This window comes from Callithrix jacchus, chromosome 11 (assembly GCF_049354715.1).
Source record: "Callithrix jacchus isolate 240 chromosome 11, calJac240_pri, whole genome shotgun sequence".
Taxonomy (NCBI): Eukaryota; Metazoa; Chordata; class Mammalia; order Primates; family Cebidae; genus Callithrix; species Callithrix jacchus.
In genome coordinates, this window is record NC_133512.1 from 23,009,779 (window position 1) to 23,034,283 (window position 24,505).

The window sequence follows — 24,505 nt, forward strand, 5'->3', positions numbered from 1 at the left end:
CGGATCCTCAGTCCTCGCTGCGGGGAGAGGGGGCGGACGGTGTACAAAGGTCACCCCGAGCTCGCGGAGGCGACCCGCGCGGGAAACGCGCTCGCCCGCAGGGTGGGGGCGGGGTGCGAGAACGGAAGGAACGACGGAAGGCGCGGACTGGGGCCGGGAGCCTCCCCGCCACCAAGGTCCCGCACCTCCCAGCTCCGCGACGCTCGCAGAGCTGCGGGGCTGCGGGGCTGCGGGGCTGCGGCTCCCCGTCGCTCCACCATCCGCGCTCTCTGGGAAGGTCCTCCCGGGCGCCTCGGAACTGCCCAGCAGCCAACGTGGGGGCCGCGCCTCCGGCAGCACCCGGTCCCCGGTACCTACCTCCAAGAGCAGTCCGAGCAGCAGCGCCGCCACCGTCGCAGGCTGTCGCCTCATGGCTCCTCGCGTCCTCTCCGGCGCGCCCGGACGCTGGGTCGCAGGCGTGGTTCGCAACTCGGCCCCTGCGCGGGGCGGACCGGCGGACTGAAGCCAGGAGCCGGCGAGCGCTGGGGGCCAGGCGAGGAGCGGGCGTGAGCCCGGGCGCGCCGCGCTCCGCCCCCGGCCGCCGCTCGCTCCCGACACGCCAGGCGCGCGCCCGCGGGCTCCGGGAACCGGAGGCTCGGCCTCGGGCGCGGCTGCGGGGCGCAGGGCCCGCGACACCAGCGTGCGCGCGTCCGGGGCGGGAGGAGGTGCTGCACCGGCCCGCGAATGGGAGGGGGCTGCTAGGCTCTCCCTCCCCGGGGGAGGTCGTCCCGTCGCCCTTGAATAGACCCAGGAAGGCTTTTAAAAGAAGCAGAGTCTCCGCGGGAGGAAGCTGTTTCCCTGGGAGGTGGCCCCAGACGAACCCAGTGCTCAGTCTGGCATCCCGAAGCCGCTCCGCTCCTGGCTCTCCCCGCCGTTCCTGCGCGCCGCGGGGGCGGTGCCCCAACACCCACGCGTGATGGGAAGGCCGGCTGGGGGTGGGAAAGTCCACCGTAAAAGAAGGTCCCCACATCTCGCCGCTCCCTTGGATGTGGCTATTTTTTATGCCAGTGTCCTTCTACGCTGACCCTACTTGAACTTGACCGCAACCTGCCCCGCCTTGCAGGGCACCCTCCAGCCGCAGACAGCTGTGCGGAGCTCGCGCTGTCCTCGCCTCCGCTGACCCCGCCTCCATGTCTTCGCAGACACCCTTTTTTCACAACACAGCTCAGGTCCCACCTCATTCATGAGGTTATTCGGCAAACACTATCGAACTTGTAAGATGTGCCAGATCCTGAGCTGAAGACTCAAAGGAGGACAGGAAAACTGCTAATGTAGCCTAGAGGGAGAGAGAGTTACTTAAACCACCTGATGCAGAATGCTGTGTGTGGAGATCAGGAGGTAGATGCATCACAGAGGGGCACAAAGGACGTGAGCTGCGCAGCACAGAAGGCAGAAGGAGGGGGCACACAAACAGATGTCACCCGAGGTAAGTCCCCAACGTTTTCCCAGCTTTCAAAGCTTCATTTGATTAATATAGAGCATGCACCATCTGACTATACCTGTCAGAGCCAGAACTTGCAAGTAAGGCAGAAATGATGCCTGTGGCCTTCAGTCATGCGATGGCACTTGTCCAACAAGCCTGTCAAAGGTTATTGAACTCTAGTAGTTTTGATTTACTATTTACAATGAGGGTATTTTACAACTCTTTTTAGGGGAAAAGTTAACTTGTAGTAAACTAAGCTGAGACCTTGTGGTGTGTGAGAGAGACAAATCTTGTTTCTCCAGTGGTGACAGAAGAGATCTCATCCAGTAAAAATGCAAATGGGCCAGGAAGGGTGGCTCATGCCTATCATCCCAGCAGTCTGGTAAGCTGAGGTGTGAGATGCTTGAGCCCAGGAGTTTGCCAACACCAGCCTGGGCAATATAGCAAGACCCTGTCTCTATTAAAACGTGTGTGTGTGTGTGTGAGAGAGAGAGAGAGAGAGAGTGAGTGTGTGTGTGTGTGTGTGTGAGCGCGCTCGTATATATAAGGCAAATGACCCCTGCTGGGGTGAGTCATAACTAGCTTCCTATCTGATTTATCCACTTCATTGCCAGCATTTCCTTTCTCCTTTCCCCCTGCTTTTGTCTGTGCGTGTAGGTCAGTTGCCTGCATTCTCCTTGGAAGCACCTTTGTCATCCCACTGTTTCCCTCATTAATGGGTTAAAATAGAACTTTGACACGTGTTCACAATGTATTCATGTGCAAATTGTGCTGCTGTTGCTTTGTGAGCAACATACTAGTGTCTGCCATAACCTTCCTCCTGCATCTCTGCCTAGAAGATGATCTTGCTAAGTTCCACTTCCTGTGATTCGTGCAAAGTTTCTTCACAGTATAAAATTAGAACTGTGACTCTGCTTTCCCCTCAGTCTGACACCTCTCCTGTGTGCTCTCTGGTCCTGAATGATGTGCTGGTTGCTTGTCATGGTTGGAGGATGCAGTGTGGGCTGACCAGCCAGGCTGTTTCTTTGAACACAAATTACAAGGGCATCAGATACCACTGAAAAAGTTACCAGATAAAGAAAGCTGCATTTACTACTGTTAAAGGGAGTGTGACTTGGGGTTAGAAGAAAGTCCTTGATTAGTTGTTTGGGGAAGGACTGGACATATCCTGGTCTGCTCAGCTGCCCCTGAGGAGTGAGGATCCAGAGCCTGGGGCATGTGTGTTACCAAAAAAAAACCCCAAACAAATAAGAGACTGGGCTTGACTTGTAGTTGCCCTGCAAAACTATGGAGTCTACATGAATGATGAACATATATTTTATTTATTCAATAAATATTTATCTACATCTGTTTTGGGTCTAAATCTAAATTTTGTTTAGCCCAGAATCTAAGTTTTGTTTGTCCAGAATCTAAATTCTGGGCATTTAGAATAGGATTCATCAGTGAACAAAATAGACAAAGCAGCAGCATAAAGGGCAGAGTGGCTGCTCTCATGTAGATTTCAATCTAGTGAGGGGTAACAGAGAATAGAATAAATAAATAAATGTGTAAAGGGCCAGAAAAATAAACAGTGAAACATATGGAAGGCAAGCATTTGTCTACACCAATAACAGACTTAAAGAAAGCCAAATCAAGAGCGAACTGCCATTCGCAATTGCTACAAAAAGAATAAAATACCTTGGAATACAACTCACAAGGAACGTAAGAGACCTCTTCAAGGAGAACTACAAACCACTGCTCAACGAAATCAGAGAGGACACAAACAGATGGAGAAACATTCCATGTTCATGGTTAGGAAGAATTAATATCATGAAAATGGCTATAGTGCCCAAAGTAATTTACAGAATCAACGCTATCCCCGTCAAGCTACCATTGACTTTCTTCACAGAACTGGAAAAAACCACCATGAACTTCATATGGAACCAAAAGAGAGCCCGCATAGCCAAGTCAATTCTAAGCAAAAAGAACACAGCGGGGGGCATCACACTACCAGATTTCAAACTATACTACAAGGCTACAGTAATCAAAACAGCATGGTACTGGTACCAAAACAGAGATATAGACCAATGGAACAAAACAGAGGCACCGGAGGCAACACAACATACATACAACTATACAATCTTTGATAAACCTGACAAAAACAAGCAATGGGGAAAGGATTCCATGTTTAAGAAATGGTGTTGGGAAAACTGGCTAGCTATGTGCAGAAAGCAGAAACTGGACCCCTTCCTGACACCTTACACTAAAATTAACTCCAGATGGATTAAAGACTTAAACATAAGACCTGGCACCATAAAAACCCTAGAAGGAAATCTAGGCAAAACCATCCAGGACATAGGAGTAGGCAAGGACTTCATGAACAAAACACCAAAAGCATTGGCAACAAAAGCCAAAATAGACAAATGGGACCTAATGAAACTCCACAGCTTCTGCACGGCAAAAGAAACTAACTAGAGTGGATCGGCAACCAACAGAATGGGAAAAAATTTTTGCAGTCTACCCATCTGACAAAGGGCTGATATCCAGAATTTACAAAGAACTCAAACAGATTTATAGGAAAAAAGCAAACAAGCCCATTCAAAAGTGGGCAAAGGATATGAACAGATACTTTACGAAAGAAGACATATATGAGGCCAACAATCATATGAAAAAATGCTCATCGTCACTGGTCATCAGAGAGATGCAAATCAAAACCACATTGAGATACCATCTCACGCCAGTTAGAATGGCGATCATTAAAAAATCTGGAGACAACAGATGCTGGAGAGGATGTGGAGAAAAAGGAACACTTTTACACTGTTGGTGGAAGTGTAAATTAGTTCAACCATTGTGGAAGACAGTGTGGCGATTCCTCAAGGCCTTAGAAATAGAAATTCCATTTGACCCAGCAATCCCATTACTGGGTATATATCCAAAAGACTATAAATCGTTCTACTATAAGGACACATGTACCCAAATGTTCATTGCAGCACTGTTTACAATAGCAGAGACCTGGAATCAACCCAAATGCCCATTGATAATAGACTGGATTGGAAAAATGTGGCACATATACACCATGGAATATTATGCAGCAATCAGAAATGATGAGTTTGTGTCGTTTGTAGGGACATGGATGAATCTGGAAAACATCATCCTCAGCAAACTGACACAAGAACAGAAAATGAAACACCGCATATCCTCACTCATAGGTGGGTGATGAAAAATGAGAACACATGGACACAGAAAGGGGAGTACTAAACACTGGGGTCTATTGGGGGGAAAAGGGGAGGGCCAGTGGGAGGGGGAGGTGGGGAGGGATAGCCTGGGGAGAAATGCCAAATGTGGGTGAAGGGGAGAAGCAAAGCAAAGCACACTGCCATGTGTGTACCTATGAAACTGTCTTGCATGCTCTGCTCATGTACCCCAAAACCTAAAATCCAATAAAAAATTAAAAAAAAAAAAAAATAGGAGGGTCAGCCGGGCACGGTGGCTCACACCTGTAATCCCAGCACTTTGGGAGGCTGAGGCGGGTGGGTCCCCTGAGTTTAGGGGTTCGATATCAGCCTGACCAAAGTGGAGATATGCCGTCTCTACTAAAAATACAAAGTTAGCCGGGTGTGGTGGTGCATGCCTGTAATCCTAGCTACTCAGGAGGCTGAGTTAGGAGAATCGCTTGAACCCGGGAAGCAGAGGTTGTGGTGAGCGGAGATCACACCATTGCACTCCAGCCTGGGTAACAAGAACAAAACTCCATCTCAAAAAAAAGGAGGGTCAGGCCAGACCCCTATGGCAAATTGCCAGGAGCAGAGACCCAAAGGTAGGAGAGGAGGGTGAACAAGACTGCTAATCAAAGCTTTGAGGCAGGAAAAATGGGCCTGAGGAATTTCCTGACAGGATCAGTAGGGCTGGAGTTCGGCGCTACCCTAGCAGGGGTAGGACCTATATTCAAAGAAGAAATGGACACCCAGATTTGTAGTCCGTTGTAAGGATCTTGGATTTAGTTCTGAAATAAATGGGATATCATTTGAGGATTTTGAGCTGAAAAGTAACATAATCTGGCTTAAGCCTTAAAAGCATCAGCCCCAGTGCTGTGTGGAAAACAGACCAGGGGCCAGGCATGATGGTTCACACCTGTAATCCCAGCACTTTGGGAGGCCGAGGTGGATGGATCATCAAGTCAGGATATCAAGACCATCCTGGCCAACACGGTGAAACCCTGTCTCTACTAAAAATACAAAAATTAGCCAGGTGTGGTGGTGCACCCTTGTAGTCGCAGATACTCAGAAGGCTGAGGCAGGAGAATCACTTGAGCCCAGGAGGTGGAGGTTGCCGTGAACTGAGATGGCACCATTGCACTCAAGCCTGGTGACAGAGCAAGATTCCATCTTAAAAAAAAAAAAAAACAGATTAGGTCTGGGTTGGGAGGAAGCGTGGAGGGAAGGGCAGATGCTAGAAGAGCAGTGAGGAGATGGATGTGATGCAGATACCAGTGTGCTAGGGAAGTCCTCAAATGTCACTGGGACTCTGACATCAGCCAGTGTCTAGGCTCTCGACAGCATTGCAAGGAGGAATTCGAGGATGAGTTGAAAATAGTGAAAGTCAGAGATTTATTGCAGAGCAAAAAGCACACACTCAAGAAAGGGAATTGCTGGCATTCGGAAGAGAGTTGTGCAAATGGAGTTTGGGGCCACTACTACCTTTATGGTTTCTTTAATCAACGGGTGGGATATTTATGAAAATTCCTGGGCAAAGGTGGAGATTCCTTGGAACTGTCATGCAACCCATTTCTATACCAAATATGGGTGTTGTTGGAAATGTTATGACGTTGGTGTGTGATTTAGTATGTTAATGAGTGTATAATGAGGTTCTTGCTGAAATCTGGGTCAAACCCTGTGCAATGTTGGGCCCAGCTTGGTCCACACCTTCGTTTTTTGGGGTCTTAACAACCCATAGCCTCTAGTCACATGAAAGTGCTCCCTGGAATTTTTTATTCTCCTGTGATCACTCTGTATTATTCATGTGTCAATGTAGTCCTCATGGTAACAAAAAAAGTCAACTTCTGTAAAATATTCGAAGAGATTTATTCTGAGGTAAATATGAATGACAAAGCCCGAGGCACAATCTTAAGAGGTCCTGAGAACATGTGCCCAAGGTAGCCGGGTTGCACCTTGATTTTATACATTTTAGGGGACAGAAGTTACAGGCAGACATCAATCAATACATGTAAGGTGTACATTGGTTTGGTCTGGAAAGGCAGGACAACTTGAAGTGGGGATTGGGGGGATTCCAGGACATAGATAGATTCAAAGATTTTCTGTTTGGCAATTGGTTGAAAGAGTTAAGTTATTATCTAAAGACCTGGAAACAATAGAAAGGCGTGTCTGGGTTAAGACAAGGGATTGTGAAGACCTGGTTTATGATACAGATAAAACCTCCAGGTAGCAGGCTTCAGAGAGAACAGGTGGTAAACGTCTCTTATCAGATCTAAAAAGGTGCTAGACTCTTAGTTAATCTCTCCTGCATCAGGAAAAGACCTAGAAAGGGAAGGGGATTCTCTTTAGAGTATACATTTCCCCGTAAGACATAGCTTTCCGGGGCATTCCAAAATATGTCAAAGAAATATATTTTGGGGTAAAATACTTTGATTTCCTTCAGGGCCTACTATCTGTCATGTGATGTTATATAGACTCAGGCTGGAATTTGGTATTTATTGCTACAAAGAGTCTGTTTTGTCAGTCTTAAAATCTTTATTCTAATGTTACTGCTGGTCAGTTGTGCCTGGATTCAAAGGGAGGAGGGTATCATGAGGCTTGTCCCACTTCCTGTCCCATCATCATCACCTGAACTAGTTTTTTAGGTTTCCTTTGAGATTCCCTTGGCTGAGAAGAGGGATTCATTCAGTGAGTTGGAGTCTTATAATTTTAATTTTGGTCTACACTCACACTCCCTGGTCTCTGCATTCAGCACTATGTATCATAGTTGCTTAGGTGGCTATTTCTCCTCTCCATTACTCCAGGCAAGGAATGAGGTGACTTTTTGTGTTAAGTTTAGTCTAAAGTTCATACATGTTTAAGTTCAACCTAAAGGTGTTTCTGTTCATGGTGAACTATATTGTTAGAAATAAATTTTCAGTGCCGCAAAAGAAATAGCACTGGAACATACATTTTCTCAGCAAGGCAATTTACTTCTATAGAAGGGTGCATCTTAAGGATGGAGCAATGATGAGAGCACACCTGAACAAGGGAGGAGAAGGGGTTCTTATCCCTGATGCAGGTAGCCCCTACTGCTGTGTTGTTCCCCGTTGTCTAAGCTAATTCCAATAGGCTATTTTAAAGAGAGCAGGGTTTCCAGCCAAAGTGGTGGGGTGAGCAGTTTCGGTGGGAAAGACAATTATGGAACTGTCACTAAAGGTGACTCAGGTCAGAGCAGGAGACCAAGAGTGACTCAGGACAGAGCGGATGATCAGGGGAACAGATGTGAACTACTGATTAGAGCCGTGGAAAGGTTGTTTACCGAAACTAGGAGCAAGGAGATGAAGAAGTTACACTTTAAAATGGAGAACAAAGTACAAGGAAACTGAACATACTAATAAAGTGACTCTTTGAAGAGAAACTTAGAACTCACTGTACTTACCAATAACAAGTGGAGGCAGAAACAGACCGTAGCCTACACTTGTACCAATCAACAAGTTTTGGCCAATCAAATGTAACCAACTGTTCAAACTGTGATCAAATAAGGCAAATTTCTGAGCTGCAACCAATCCAGCAGTTTCTGTACCTCACTTCTGTTTTCTGTAAATCACTTTAGTTTTTCTGTTCATAAATCTTCCACCATGTGGCTGTGCTGGAGTTGCTGAGCCTATTCTGGCTCAGAAGGCTGCCTGATTCACGAATCGTTCATTGCTAAATTAAACTCCTTTAAATTTAATTTGACTGAAGAACTATATATATATTATATATATTCTATATCTATAATTATATATAGATATAGATTCTATATCAATATAATTTGTGATATGTGACAATCAAAATGAGTGACTGAGGCAAAAGTCTCAATCATCAGGGTTTATTCAGCCCTCGCCTTAGGGCATATCTGGGAAAAGCATGAGCCTCTGTGGCTGTTTTTCCAAAAAGGTTTTCAGGAAGTTTTATAGTTATACATTTCCTTAAAGTGGGAAAGGTGTGTAGGGGGAGAGGCAGGTAGGTGGTAAGGTGAATGGTTACATTCCTGTGAGACATTAGCTGGTGCCCAGTAAATCCACATTACACAAGATAAGTTGAACTCACCAAGAGAAAAAGGGAGTAAAGGAAAAGTTGGTTATGCGGATGTCTCTAAGTAGGTGGAGGAACTACTTATCTCATCTTAAATTGTTGTGCACCTGGGAAGATAAGTTTATAATCAACATGATCACTGTGGAATTCAAAAAACTTCAGTTTCGGGAGGTAAACTTAGACTGCAGACCTGACAATTGTTACAATTGGCACATTCTTGTGAATGGAAGGCGGGCAAACGGTTTGCCCATGAATAGTTTGTGGGGGCAGCCCTGTGCAGGCGCCTGAGGCCCATCACCTTTCCGTGAGGACCTGGCGGATGCATAACGCTAGTCACTCCTATTCCTTTGGAAGGGGCTGTTCATGACTCAGCTTCCAGGCTTACCCTTCCCTTTCCCATTAGAAGTTTGGGGAATCTTGCTTTTTTTTTTCCTTTATATGATAGTAGAGGTAGAGACAAGTAGATTCTGGCTGTATCTAATGGCTGATTTTGATGATGAGTATGGGAAGCTGACACATGGCTATTTTGATTATTTTTTCATTACTAAAACCTTGAGTGAGGTATCTTGCACAATGCACCTGAAGGATGTTGCCCAAAGTGTGCACAGGAATTAGACTTCAGGAATCCTGTCAGGTTTATTGCAAGAAAGGCCTAACCTATTCAGGTCAACAAAGTTACAAGCTTAGAAGAGCTTGTAAAAATAAGTAATATCCAGGCACAGGGCTTCACATCTGTAATCCCAGCACTTTGGGAGGCTGAGGTGGGTGGATCGCCTGAGCTTAGGAGTTTGAGACCCACCTGGGCAACATGGCAAAACCCCACCTATACTTTTTTTTTTGAGACGGAGTTTTGCTGTTGTTGCCCAGGCCCCAGGCTAAAGTACAATGGCACAATCTCTGCTCACTGCAACCTCAGCCTCCTGGGTTTGAGCGGTTCTCCTCTCTCAGCCTTCTGCGTAGCTGGGATTACAGACACACGCCACCATGCCCAAATAATTTTTTTGTTTCTAGTGGAGACAGAGTTTTACCATGTTAGCCAAGCTGGTCTTGAACTCCTGACCTCAGGGGATCCACCCACCTCAGCCTCCTAAAGTGCTTGGATTATAGGCATGAGCCACCACACCTGACCCCATCACTACTTTAAAAAAATATTTTAAAAAAGTAATCCCTGTCTGGACAGAATTTGTGAGGATCATCTTAAATATCTTAAAAGTGTGTGTGTGAGTGCGTATGTATGGGTGACTGTGTTTGTGAGTGTGTGTGTGTGTGTGTGTGTGTGTGTGTGTGTAGGCTGGGGTGGGGGAATGGGGCAGTGAAGGGAACCAGCCAGGCATTATGTCTAATTTCAAGAGATGCAGAAAGAAGCCTCAGAGCTTCTCTTATCTGACTAAAAGCAGCAACTGCTGAGAAATGAGGCTGCCATAAATTCTTTTTTGGCAGGTCTACTCCCAGAAAGAAAATCAAGAATAAACCTGTGATAAATCCCCTCTCTGGTATAGTTTCACGGCCATGAAGAAGAAGGAAAGAACACTGTACTTGCAGAAACATATATTATTATGAAATATCGTATCTTCTTTTTGTTCTCCTAAAAATCCACTTATTATTCTTTCCTAAAGAAACCTATTTGTGGCCTGGCACGATGGCTCATGTCTATAATCTCAGCACTTTGGGAGGCCAGGGCAGGCAGATCATTTGAGGTTAGGGGTTCAAGACCAGCATGGCCAACATGGTGAAACCCCTTCTCTACTAAAAAATACAAAAAGTAGCTGGGCATGGTGGCATGTGCCTGTAATCCCAGCTACTTGGGAGGCTCAGACAGGAGAATTGCAAGACTCCATTTGGAAAAAAAAAAAAGAAGAAGAAACCTATTTGCTTCTCTTTTTTTTTTTTAAAGACAGAGTTTCACCATGTTGGCCAGAATGGTCTCCATTTCCTGACCTTGTGATCCACCTGCCTCGGCCTCCCAAGTGCTGGGATTACAGGCATGAGCCACCGCACTCGGTCCTTGTTCCTCTCTTAGAACAAATTTCATCACCTTCCTTTCCTCTACTTAGTTAGGTATACTGTATAAGCCTCTAACTTTAAACATTAGTGAGCTGAATTCTTACATTAATCTGTCTTTTCTTGTTTTAATCAACAGGTCCCCACAGAATGAACCTAAAAAGATAGAGTAAAAGGGTTTTTTTTCCTGATAAATCTGGTGTGAGAACTGATGAATGAAAAAATACAAAGAATCAGCGAGGCATAGGGAGGTTTTGAGATAATGGTTTAGTTAATGATGCTTCTAAGATATGAATAATTGAAACGGTGGCAGCCTTGGCAGTCCATAGATTGGCATGGCATTGCAAGTCTAGCCAAGCCAATGAAAAAACAACAGTCTTACATTTTTTCTTCCATTAGATTTAAACAAATCTCAGTTCTACTTATGCTTTTAATGTCATTTTCTATTAAGACAACATAATTTATTAAATACTAGTGGCAAGGGAGGGAGTCTTCAGTAGTAGGTCATATACTATATACTATAAGAACTCTTGGAATATCATGAAGTCATTCAGCATCTCTGGAACGTAGATACTATTATGCCTTTTTCACACATTAGTCACTACTCTTCAGAGACAAAAAGTAACTTTCCCAAACCTGTTAACAAGCAGGAAGTGAAGCTCAAAGCCCATCCATCCTTCTTAGTAAATAGAAAAGTTCCCTGGAGAGCAGTAAGCTAGAAAGCTTTTCCACACTCATGAAGCACTCTGTAAATTCACTGTAATCCAGACGTTTTTCAATCAGAAAAACCAAGCATCTAGATTTATTAATGCCTCACTTCGCTTCATCCTTTGGGTAGGTTTTACGTCTCTTCCATTCAACCCACTGGAAAGGACAATCAACACTTTATTTTTCTCTGGCTTTATTTGCTACTGGGAGGTTTTCTCAAAAGTTACTCTTACTCTGGAGTTATAATCAGAATCAAGGTGCTCATTAAGACTTTTTCTGTGCTTCCTTAGTAAATGTCCTTGGGTTCATGTTAGACATCAAAGACCTGACATATGTTTTCTAATGACCAGAGAAGCTGGTATCTCTGTGCCCCCACTGATGAACAACTCCACTCTTTGGAGTGCTTCTTGTGAGTGCTTTCTGCCTGTGCTTCCCTGGCAAGTCAGGGCAGCCGCCTCTTGCTCCAACAGCCAGTGCCGATGGAGTCCTCATTATCCAGTACGGTCAGATTAGGTCTTCTAATATGTTTCAAAGGACGAACGTGGCTGTTCAGTGGGTGCCTCTCTCTTTCGCTGTTCAGTGGGTGCCTCTCTCTTTCACAGCTTGCGTCCACCACAGCATTGACATGTTTCTTTTTTGTAACCTCTATTCCTCTTCCCCTGTCCCAAAACTAAGCTATGATCACTTTAAGTGCATGCATATGTCACATTCATTTTTGTATGTCTAAAATTTGGCACAATGTCAAGGACGATAGTGGGAGTCGAACAAATATTTAAGGAAGGAAGAGTAAGTGAGAGAAGTGAAGGGAAGAAAGAGGGTTAGGAGTATGTATTATAAATGTGAGCTTTAAACTGTTGCTGATTTTTCTCCTAAGGCATCTCTTTGCTAAATTTTGCAATCCTAGTGAAATGTCTACATTGCTATTCTGAACCACTGTTTAAAGTGTTGGGAAAGTTTTGATTGTCAGAGCTTTTGAAACTATGTAGCAAATAAAAGCCTCTTCAATAATCCACTAAAAAGTGTGCGATTAAAATTGTGACAAGGCCCAAGCATTGTCTCTGTCCTCCCACTATCTTCTAGAAGGTCCCCTGGCCATTCTTCAAAACTCAGGTTTGCATTATGGGTCTCTGGCCAAGGTGTGCCCATTTGGCCCAGAGTTCCTTGGTTGCTTGCCTGGATTGGATACTTTCTGACTAGTATATTCTCTGTCACTTTAGCTCCTTAATGTTATGTTGCACTTTTATCTGTCTCCCATAAATAACTTAGAAAAAATCACCATGGACCAGGAGCATTGGCTCATGCCTGTAATCCCAGCACTTTGGGAGGCCAAGGTGGTGGATTACCTGAGGTCAGGAGTTCAAGACCAGTCTGGCCAACATGGTGAAACCCCATCTCAAAAAAAAAAAAAAAAGAAAATATCACTATGATGAGTGACCACTGATTATATATATATATCCTTCTTTTTATTCTTCCTTTTTTTAAAATTTCAAGCAAACTCTCCTGATTAAGGTCATGTCATTTCAGGACAGTGTCAACCTCTGAATGGCAGTGAGAGGACACAATTGGAAAAAGTAACTCTGGAGGGATCCAAATAACACTTACCCTTGTCTGTTACGTTCTTATGTTACCTAGCGTGTGTCAGGAAAGCCAACACAATCATCTTCACAGTCCAGGCCTGAGCCACTACCGTAAGCAGGAGGCAGCCCTACGCAGGGAAATAGGGAGGGGTGGGTACTGTGAACAAACTAAAGAGTAGGTGTCTCACCAAGGGTCCATCCAGCTATATTTTGGATACTGGCCAAATAGAGCATGTTTATGATTGTTCTGGGCTGTATCCAGTGTGTGTCATTTGGGTCCAAATACAGTTACCTCTGTGAGGAGATAGCTGGATATCTTCTTACCAAATTCCCTGTACACATCCCAGTTTTTGCCCCCCATAAAGTAAAGTTCAAGCCTTCCTTTTATCCAGATGCTTTCTGTCAAGCTTATCCGGCGCAATGAGCGCTCAATTATTACTGACTGAACAATTGCACACATTTCAAATTTTCTCCTCTGGGTTCCTAAAGCACCTACAGAGTAGGCATGACGTTAGTTTAGCCCTTAACTACAGATGTTTCTCTAGTTCAGTGTTTCTGAATCTTAAGCATTACATGACCTCTTTTTAAAAAGAACTGGGCACATACTCAAAGGAAAATAAATAATTCTCCCAAAAAAAAAAAAACAAAAAACCACACACATGCATGTCAACTGCAACACTATTCATAATAGCAATGACAGGTAATCAACCTCAATACCCATCAACAGTGAATTGGACAAAGAAAACGTGGTACATATATACCTAGAATACTGTGTGGCCATAAAAAGGAACAAAAGTCTTTGCAGCAATGTGGAGGTCGTTATCCTATTATGAAATTTCTTATATTCTTTCTGTTCTTTTAAAAATCCAAGTATTCTTCTTTCCCAAAGAAACCTATTTGTGGCTGGGCGCAGGCTGAATTAATGCAGAAATAGAAAACCAAATGCTGCATGTTCTCACTTACAAGTGGGAGCTGACCACTGAGTACTCATGGACATAAAGATGGAAATAACAGGCACTGGGGACTACAAGAGGGGGAGATAGGGAGGGCGATGAGGTTTAAAAACTATTTTGAGTACTATGCTCATTGCCTGGGTGATGGGATCCTTTGTACACCAAACCTCAGCAACGCACAATGTACCGATGTAACAAACCTGCACCTGCACCCCCGAGACTCAACTAAAAGTTAAAAAAAGAATAAATAAAACATGATTCTTCTCCACCTCTGGAGTTTCTACAGGGTTACGACAGGGTCTGCCAGTGATCCCACAGTATAAATTCTTTTCTTTTATAAAAATAAAATCCCAGATTTGAGAATATGATGTTTTCCAGTCTCCCTTGAACTGGTGTTTCAGGCACCCTGCTATATAAGTTTCTTAGGGCTGCCATATCAAAGTACCACAGACTGATGGATTAAACAGTAGAAATTTATTTTCTCTCTGTTCTAGGAGGTAGAAGAACACTGTCAAGGTGCTAACAGGCTGGGTTTCCTCCCAAACCTCTCTCCTGGGGTTGAAGACGTGCCCTCTTGCTGCCGCTTCACGTGGTCATCTCTCTCGGCATGGGCATGTGTGCCTTGAATGTGTCCAGATTTCCTTCTCTGATAAGGACACCAGTCAGATTGGATTCAGGTTTCTCCTAACAATCTCATTTAACTTAATCACTTTTTTTTTTTCTGAGATGGAGTCTCGCTCTGTTACCAAACTGGAGTGCAGTGGCTCCATCTCGGCTCACTGCAACCTCCACTGCCTGGGTTTAAGCTATTCCTCTGCCTCAGCCTCCCAAGAAGCTAGGACTACAGGTGCACAGCACCATGCCCAGCTAATTTTTGTATTTTAGTAGAGATGGGGTTTTACCATGTTGGTCAGGATGGTCTTGATATCCTGACCTCATGATCCACACCACCTTGGCTTCCCAAAGTGCTGGGATTACAGGTGTGAGCCACTGCACCCGGACAACTTAATCACTTCTTTATAGTCCCAGTTCTAAATACAGTCATATTCTAAATTACTGGGAGTTAAAACTTTAGTATATAATTTTAGGGGAGTACAATTCAGCCCATAATATTACACTCTCTGGCCTCTCAACATTTGCATGTATTTGCATGTTGAGCATAGGATAGACATTCCCACTCCCAAAAGGATAAATTAGAAAAAAGAAAAGAATCACAAATCTCAAACAAGTCTCTTTGAAGAGAAACTTAGAACTCACTGTACTTAACAATAACAAGTAGAGGCGGAAACAGACCGTAGCCTACACTTGTGCTAATCAACAAGTTTTGGCCAATCAAACGTAACCAACTGTTCAAACTGTGTTCAAATAAGGCAAACCTATTAGGTTTCCTTGACTAATGGAGCACTACACAATCCTGGTTTCTTTTTTATATCTTTGGCAACTTCTTCTCAGTCTCCTTTTTGGTTCATCATTTTCTAATTGGTTATCCGGTGTTGGAACTCCTCAAAGCCTGATTATTATGTGGGAATGGATGGAAAGTGAAGTTGGAAATAAACATGGAATGATAAATTTGGAATAAACCTTGGAGGTCCTTCAATGATAAGATAAGGATATTGGGACATCCTTAGGAATTTTTTTAGTCAAACAGTAACAGGACTAGGTCCCTGCTTTAGGAAGATTTATCTTGCATTAATATGTAGATGATAGGTTGCATCTCCACAGTGCCTCTCTAATATTAATGATGATAATAATAACTACAGTAATACTAACTCGTATTTATGTGTTTTGATGAGATAATGCACATGAAGCAAATAAGGGGACTCAAGCTTAGAAAGAAAAAATGGTTTGCCTAGAGCTACCTGGTTATTTATTTGCAGAGTTGGGATTGCCTTTCATGATTTATACTAAAGATTTGTTGACTATTTGATAATTATACACCTCCGTTGCCATTCATTTTATTTTTTTGTCATTTAATATATATTACTCTGGTCACTCTAAATGTCTTTGAAATTGCTTGAGAATAATTCTCTAGTATACCCTCCAACTGTGATCCTTGGAAAACAAGTGTTTATAGAAATGTTGAGGATCCAAGATGGCCGAATAGGAACAGCTCTGGAGTGCAGTTTCCAGTAAGAACAATGCAGAGTGTGAGTGATCACTGTATTTCCAAATGAGCTTTCACTGCCCACAGACCAGGAGATTCTCTGGTCGAAAAGCACCACGAGTTTCCAGCGTGGCTGTTTCAGCCGATGTGGTAGGTTGGCGCACAGAAACTCATACAATTCTGGTGGCTGTTTCAACTGGCACCTGGAATGCTTGGGAGACAGAGCCACCCATTCAACTGAAAGGGAGAGGGCTGAGACAGTGAACCAGGTGATCTGGCTCGGCAGGTACAAGCCCCACAAAAGAAGCAATCTGAAACACTCTGGATTGAGAATTTCACAGCAAGCGGAGCTGGACCCGGGATGGTCTAGCTCAGTGGGGGGAAGGGTGTCCACCAATACCAAGGCAATTCCAACTGTACCTCTATAAACAACACCTTAAGGAAGTTCACACAGCAGCTGGGCAGAGCCTGCAGCAGCTCAGCAATGCCTCTGCTGGCAGACTGTGACTACACTATTTCCATGCTGGGCAGGGCATCTATGAAAAAAGGCAGCAGCACATCAGGAACTTATAAATAAAGCCCAACCTTCCTAGGACAGAGCACCTGGGAAAAGAGGCAGTTAGTGGTTCTGCTGAAGCAGACTTAAACATACTTGCCAGGCAGCTCTGCATGGAACAACAGAGCTCCCAGCACAGCACTTGAGCTCCTACAAGGGTCAGACTGTTTCCTTTCCAAGCACAGCACTTGAGCTCCTGTAAGGGACAGACTGTCTCCTCAAGCAGGTCCCAGACCCCCGTACACTCAAAGAGACACCTCATAAAGGAGAGCTCAGGCTGATATCTGGTGGGTAACCCCATGAGACGAAGATAACAGAAGAGGAAACTGGCAGCAACCCTTACTGTTCTGCAGCCCCCACAGGTGATCCCCAGACAAGCAGGGTCTGGCTGGAGTGTTCCTCCAGCAGTCCTGCAGCAGAAGGGCCTGACTGTTAGAAGGAAAATGAAAACACAGAAAGAAATAGCTTCAACATCAACAAAAAGGATGTCCACTAAGAGACCCCATCTGAAAGTCACCATCTACAAAGACCACAGGTAGATAAAGCCATGAAGATGGGAAGAAACCAGCACAAAAAGGATGAAAACACCAAAAACCAGAATGCCTCTCCTCCTTCAAAGGATCAAAACTACTCACCAGCTAGGGAACAAAGCTGGATGGAGAATGAGTCTGATGAATTGACAGAAACAGGCTTCAGAAGGTGGGTAATAACAAACTTCTTGAGCTAAAAGAACATGTGCTAACCCAATGCAAAGAAACTAAGAACCTTAAAAAAAGGTTAGATGAAATGCTAACTAGAACAAACAACTTAGAGAAGAATATAAACGACTTCATGGAGCTGAAAAACACAGCCCAAGAACTTCCTGAAGCATACACAAGTTTCAATAGCTGAATTGACCAAGCAGAAGAAAGGATATCAGAGATTGAAGATCAACTCAATGAAATAAAACAAGAAGGCAAGATCAGAGAAAAAAGAGTGAAAAGAAATGAACAGAGCCTCCAAGAAATATGGGATTATTTGAAAAGACATATCTGCATTTGATTCATGTACCTGAATATGATGGAGAGAATGACTCCAAGCTGGAAAACACTCCTCAGGATATTATCCGGGAGAACTTCCACAACCTAGCAAGGCAGGCCAATGTTGAAGTCCAGGAAATACAGAGAACACCACAGAGATATTCCTCAAGAAGAGCAACCCCAAGGCACATAATTGTCAGATTCACCAGGGATGAAATGAAGGAAAAAATACTAAGGGCAGCCAGAGAGAAAGGTCAGGTTACCCACAAAGGGAAGCCCATCAGACTCACAGCGGATCTCTCAGCAGAAACCCTAGAAGCCAGATGGAGGCCAAATATTCAACATACTTAAAGAAAATAACTTTCAACCTAGAATTTCATATTCAGTCAAACTAAGCTTCATACGTGAAGGAGAAATAAAATCCTTTACAGACAAGCAATTGCTGAGAGATTTCATTACCATCAGGCCTGCCTTACAAGAGCTCCCAAAAGAAGCACTAAACAAGGAAAGGAACAACCAATATCAGCCACTCCAAAAATGTACCAAATGGTAAAGACCATTGACACAATGAAGAAAGTGCGTCAACTATCGGGCAAAACATCCAGCTAGCATCAAATGGCAGGATCAAATTCACATATAACAATATTAACCCTAAATATAAATGGGCTAAGTACTCTAATCAAAAGACACAGACTGGCAAATTGGATAAAACGTCAAGACTGATTGGTGTGCTGTATTCAGGAAATCCATCTCATATGCAAGGACACATACAGGCTAAAGGGATGGAGGAAGATTTATCAAGTAAATGGAGAGCAGAAAAAGCAGGATTTGCAATCCTAGTCTCTGATAAAATGGACTTTAAACAACAAAGATAAAAAAAAAAAAAAACCAAAGAAGGGTATTACATATGGTAAAATGATCAATACAACAAGAGCTAATGATCCTAAATATATACCCAACCAATACAGGAGCACCCAGATACATAAAGCAAGTTCTTAATGACCTACGAAGAGCTTAGACTCCCACACAATAATAATAGGAGACTTTAACAATCCACCATCAATATTAGACAGATCAACGAGACAGAAAATTAACAAGGATATCCAGGACTTGACCTCAGATCTGGACCAAGCAGAGCTAATAGACATCTACAGACCTCACCACCCCAAATCCACAGAATATGCATTCTTCTCAGCACCACATTGTATCTACTCTAAAATTGACCACATTATTGGAAGTAAATTACTCCTCAGCAAATGCAAAAGAACGGAAATCATAACAAGCAGTCTCTCAGACTACAAGGCCATCAAATTAGAAATCAGGATTAAAAAACTCACTCAGAACCACACAACTTCATGGAAACTGAACAACTGGCTCCTGAATGTCGACTGGATAAACAAAGAAATGAAGGCAGAAATAAAGATGTTCTTTGAAACCACTGAGAATGAAGACACAACATATCAGAATCTCTGGGACACATTTAAAGGAGTGTCTAGAAGGAAATTTATAGCAATAAATGCCCACATGAGAAGCTAAGAAAGATCTAAAATCAACACCCTATCATCAAAATTGAAAGCACTAGAGGAGTAAGATAAAAAATGCTCAAAAGCTAGCAGAAGATAAGAAATAACTAAGATCAGAGCAGAACTGAAGGAGACAGAGACACAAAATACCCTCCATAAAATAAATGCAGGAGCTGGTTTTTTGAAAAGATCAACAAAATAGGTGGCTAGCCAGATTAATAAAAAAGAAAATGGAGCAGAATCAAATAGATGCAATAAAAATGATAAAGGGGATATCACCACAGATTCCACAGAAATACAAACTACCATCAGAGATTACTATAAACAACTCTATGCACATAAACCAGTAAACCTGGAAGAAAAGGATAAATTCCTGGAAACTTGCACTCTCCTAAGCCTAAAGCAGGAAGTTGAAACTGTGAACAAAGCAATAACAAGGCCTGAAGTTGAGGCAGCAATCAAAAGCCTACTAACCAAAAAAAGTCTAGGTCCAGACATGTTCACAGCCAAATTCTACCAGACATACAAAGAGGAGCTGGTACCATTCATTCTGAAACTATTCCAAACAATCCAAAAAGAGGGAATCCTTTCCAAGTCATTTTATGAGACCAGCATCATCCTGATATCAAAACCCAGCAGAGACTCAACAAGAAAAGAAAACTGTAGGCCAGTATCCATGATGAACATAGATGCAAAAATCTTCAATAAAATACTGGCAAACCAATTGCAACAGCACATCAAAAAGCTTATCCATCACAATCAAGTAGGCTTTATCCCATGGATGCAAGGCTGGTTGAACATATGCAAGTCTATAAACATAATCCATCACATAAATAGAAACAAAGACAAAAACCACATGATCATCTCAATAGATACAGAGAAGGCCTTTGACAAAATTCAACAGCCCTTTATGCTATAAACTCTCAATAAAATAGATATCAATGGAACGTATCTCAAAATAATAGCTATTTATGACAAACCTACAGCGAATATCATATTGAGTGGGCGAAAACAGGAAGCATTCCCTTTGAAATCTGGCACTACACAAGGATGTCCTCTCTCACCACTCCTATTCAATATAGTATTAGAAGTTCTAGTCAGAGCAATTAGGCAAGAAAAAAAAAGTGCATTTAAGTAGGAAAGGAGAAAGTCAAATTGTCCCTGTTTGCAGTCAACATGATTGTATATTTAGAAGAACCCATCGTCTCAGCCCAAATTTCCTGATACTGATAAGCAACTTCAGCAAAGTCTCAGGATACAAAATCAATGTGCAGAACTCACAGGCATTCCTGTACACAAATAACAGATTTAAATAGAGCCAAATCAAGAATGAAGTGCCATTCACAATTGCTACAAAGAGAATAAAATACCTAGGAATACAACTAATGAAGGATGTAAAGGACATCTTCAAGGAGAACTACAAACCACTGCTGAAGGAAATAGGAGAGGACACAAACAGATGGAAAAACATTCCATGCTCATGATTAGGAAGAATCAATGTTGTGAAAATTGCCATACTGCCCAAAGTAATTTCAATGCTGTCCATATCAAGCTAGCAATGACCATCTTCACACAACTGGAAAAAACCACCTTAAACTTCATATGGAACCAAAAGAGTGCCCAGATAGCCAAGACAATTCTAAGCAAAAAGAACAGAGCAGGAGGTATCATACTACCTGACTTCAAACTATACTGCAAGGCTACAGTAATCAAAACAGCATGGTACTGGTACCAAAACAGACACATAGACCAATGGAACAGAACAGAGGCCTCAGAGTCAACACAACATATCTACAATCATCTGATCTTTGACAAACCTGACAAAAACAAGCAATGGGGAAAGGATTCCCTGTTTAATAAATGGTATTGGGAAAACTGGCTAGCCATGTGCAGAAAGCAGAAACTGGACCCCTTCCTGACACCTTACACCAAAATTAACTCCAGATGGATTAAAGACTTAAACATAGGACCTAACACCATAAAAACCCTAGAAGAAAACCTAGGCAGAACCATTCAGGATATAGGAATAGGCAAGGACTTCATGACTGAAACACCAAAAGCACTGGCAACAAAAGCCAGAATACTTAAATGGGACCTAATTAAACCCTAGAGCTTCTGTACAGCAAAAGAAACAATCATTAGAGTTAATTGGCAACCAACAGAATGGGAAAAAAATTTTGCAATCTACCCATCTGACAAAGGGCTAATATCCAGAATCTACAAAGAACTAAAACAGATTTATAAGAAAAAAACAAACAAACCCATTTAAGTTGGGTAAAGGATATGAACAGACACTTTTCAAAAGAAGATATATGAGGCCAACAAACATATGAAAAATTGCTCATAATCACTTGTCGTTAGAGAAATGCAGATGAAAACTACATTGAGATGCCACCTCATGTCAGTTAGAATGGTGATCATTAAAAAATCTGGAGACAACAGATGCTGGAGAGGATGTAGAGAAATAGGAACACTTTTACACTGTTGGTGGGAGTGTAAATTAGTTCAACCATTGTGGAAGACAGTGTGGCGATTCCTCAAGGACCTAGAAATAGAAATTCCATTTGACCCAGCAATCCCATTACTGGGTATATATCCAAAGAATTAGAAATTGTTCTATTATAAAGACACGTGCACACATATGTTCATTATGGCACTGTTTACAATAGCAAAGACCTGGAACCAACCAAAATGCTCATCAGTGATAGAATGGACAAGGAAAATATGGTACATATACACCATGGAATACTACTATGCAGCCATAAAAAACAATGAGTTTGTGTCCTTTGTAGGGACATTGACGAATCTGGAAATTGTCATTCTCAGCAACCTGACACAAGAACAGAAAGTCAAACACCACATGTTCTCACTCACAGGTGGGTTTTGAACAGTGAGAACACATGGACACAGGGAGGGGAGCATTAGACCCTGGGGTCTTTTGAGGGAGGCCGGGGAGGGACAGTGAGGGTGGGGAGATTGGGGAGGGATAACATGGGGTGAAATGCCAGATATACGTGACGGGGGGATGGAGGCAACAAACCGCATTGCCATGTATGTACCTATGCAGCAATCCTGCATGATCTGCACTTGTACCCCAGAATCTAAAGTTCAATAATAAAAGAAATGTTAACATTTCTTCTGTAAACACTAAGTAAATTCATAAAACTGAATTAAAATTTTTAAGTATGGATTCTTTACTACAGAAATTTTCAGTCAACTTGCTTAAAATGCTAAATTGTATTGCACAGCTCCATGAGTAGATTTTAATAGGCTGTAGTTTATAGAGGTTGGGTGCCCAAGAGGCAGAACCTGAGATGGCGGTTCTTGTGCAGGTGATTTACTGGAGTCCAGTCAAGTGAAATAAATCTACAAGAGGGTGAGGGAAGCAGGAGGGGGTAGAGAGGAAGCTGAGAGAAGTTGAGCTAAAGCCTGCACCGTACGGGATGGCAAACATTGACTGCCCATGTGGCTGCTGAGGACTTGAAATGTGCATAGTGTGACTGAGGATCTGACTTGTTAATTTTATCTAATTGTAACTTAAATTTTAAAAACCAATACTTCATTCAGCCATTGAAAAACTTTAAAGTATGAGTATGTGAATCAACTTTTTCAGCTATAAATTTTTATGAAATCTAAATATAGATCAAGTATTTCTGATGAAAATTTAGTATCTGAATTCAGATGTTTAATAAGTTTAAAATACATAATGGATTTCAAATACTTTGTATGAGAAAATGTAAAATATGTCAATAATTTTTATAATGAGTACATGTTGAAATGATATATTTTAAATACGTTGGATTAATCAAAATGCAGCTTTAAAACCAATTTTACCAATTTTTTACATTTAAATATTTAATATTTTTCTATTTACTTTTTTTGGAAATGTTAATAATTTTTAAAATATGGCTACCAAAATATTTAAAACTGCATATGTGGCTTGCATTGGTTTTTCTGCTGTAAAGTGCTGAGCTAAAGTGTAGCTCTAACTGATCATATAGGAGGTCTGGAGAGTGAAAGGCACCAGAATTATCTTCCTTTAAGGCAACGGGGTCAGCTATTGTGTCCCAGGAATAGCCTTTCATTGGCTGATCGTTTACCCCACCAAAGCATAACTTCCAGGCATAATGCAGTTTGGAATATTCAAGGGATTCTTTCATAAACTTTACCAGCAGTCTGTTGTGTGCTATATTGGATTTGACGAGACCACCATACAATCAGTAAGTCTCAAATTATGGAAGTCACCAAATTTCATTGATTTTCTGTGTAATATTTTATTTAGTAAGATGTCTGCCTTTCTCAGGCAGTTAAACATAAAACTCACTACACAGAAATAGCAACATTTAGGATATCTGTTTTGATGCTTGTTTCTCAGTTATGTAAGTGTTAGGCAACTATCAATGATTGTTATTTCTCTTGAAAGAGCCTTCTAGATTAGGTGCCCCAAGGAGAATATTACGATTGAAAGCTATGCTGGGCTCTAGTAGCTCATGCCTGTAATGCCCGTACTTTGGTAGGCCAAGGCAGGTGAATCACTTGAGTCCAAGAGTTCAAGACCAGCCTGGGCAACATGGAAAAGCCCTGTTTCCACAAAAAGTACAAAAAGTTAGCTGGGCATGGTGGTGCACACCTATAGTCCTACCTACTCAGGAGGCTGAGGTGGGAGGATCACTTGAGCCTCAGGGGTTGAGGCTTCAGTGAGCCATTATTGTACCACTGTATTCCAGCCTGGGTGACACAGTGAGACCCTGTCTCAAAAATAAAAGTAAAAAATAAATACAATAAAAGCTATGCTGCTCTCCTGTGCCTTTTAGATTGATGTGATTATCATGACATCATTAGGAGTTGGTATATAGACAATGATGGAATTAGGATAGAGTCAATTCACTGGCATTCAAAGAAATGGGAAAAGCCAAGCACCCCTGTGTCCTTCCTCAAAAAATTTTCTCAAAACCAGAGATAAAATTTCTTTGTTTCTTTTTTCAGTTTGTAAGCATGCAGCCTGGACAGCAAAGGAAGCAAGTGTAAGACTTGCTTGGAAAAGGATGGCTAATACATCTGAGGTACACTAAAGAGGCGACATTCCATAGCTTCTGATTTCTTTTTTCACCCCCTTGAAATCAGCCTATGAGACAGAGAAGAGGTTCCATCTTCCCTATTTTATGTGAAGTGACAGGATCGAACACATATTCCCTGGAATATGTCAGCACTCTTAAAAAATAACTTTGGAAACATTTGTAAAAACCAAAAAGAAGAATAAAACAATGGCACATGAGATGAAGAGAGAATGTTATATGGATTACAGAAAATCGACTGTTACATTGGATAAGAAATTTGAAAGTCAAGTCCCTC

The 24,505-nt window shown here is 42.4% G+C and overlaps 1 protein-coding gene and 1 long non-coding RNA gene across 6 annotated transcripts in view; one reads left to right on the plus strand and one right to left on the minus strand.

The window, feature by feature from the left end:
• VOPP1 (VOPP1 WW domain binding protein) overlaps positions 1-1,122 on the minus strand; it is a 94,448-nt gene extending 93,326 nt beyond the window's left edge. For 2 of the 3 annotated variants that reach the window (XM_017975209.5, XM_035253459.3), the window contains exon 1: positions 358-597. In XM_017975209.5, coding sequence (XP_017830698.3) covers positions 358-411 — 54 coding nt within the window. In that variant the 5' untranslated portion in view covers positions 412-597. Of the gene's footprint in view, positions 1-357 lie in introns of all 3 variants that reach the window. The other variant, XR_013523885.1, reaches the window with a different exon arrangement.
• Positions 601-24,505, plus strand: part of LOC118143629 (uncharacterized) — a 67,290-nt gene continuing 43,385 nt past the window's right edge. Inside the window, exons 1-2 of one of the 3 annotated variants that reach the window (XR_013523887.1) lie at positions 601-1,465; positions 4,567-4,650. This is a non-coding gene — a long non-coding RNA (uncharacterized LOC118143629). Of the gene's footprint in view, positions 1,466-4,566; positions 4,651-24,139; positions 24,217-24,505 lie in introns of all 3 variants that reach the window. The other 2 variants (XR_013523886.1, XR_013523888.1) reach the window with 2 other exon arrangements.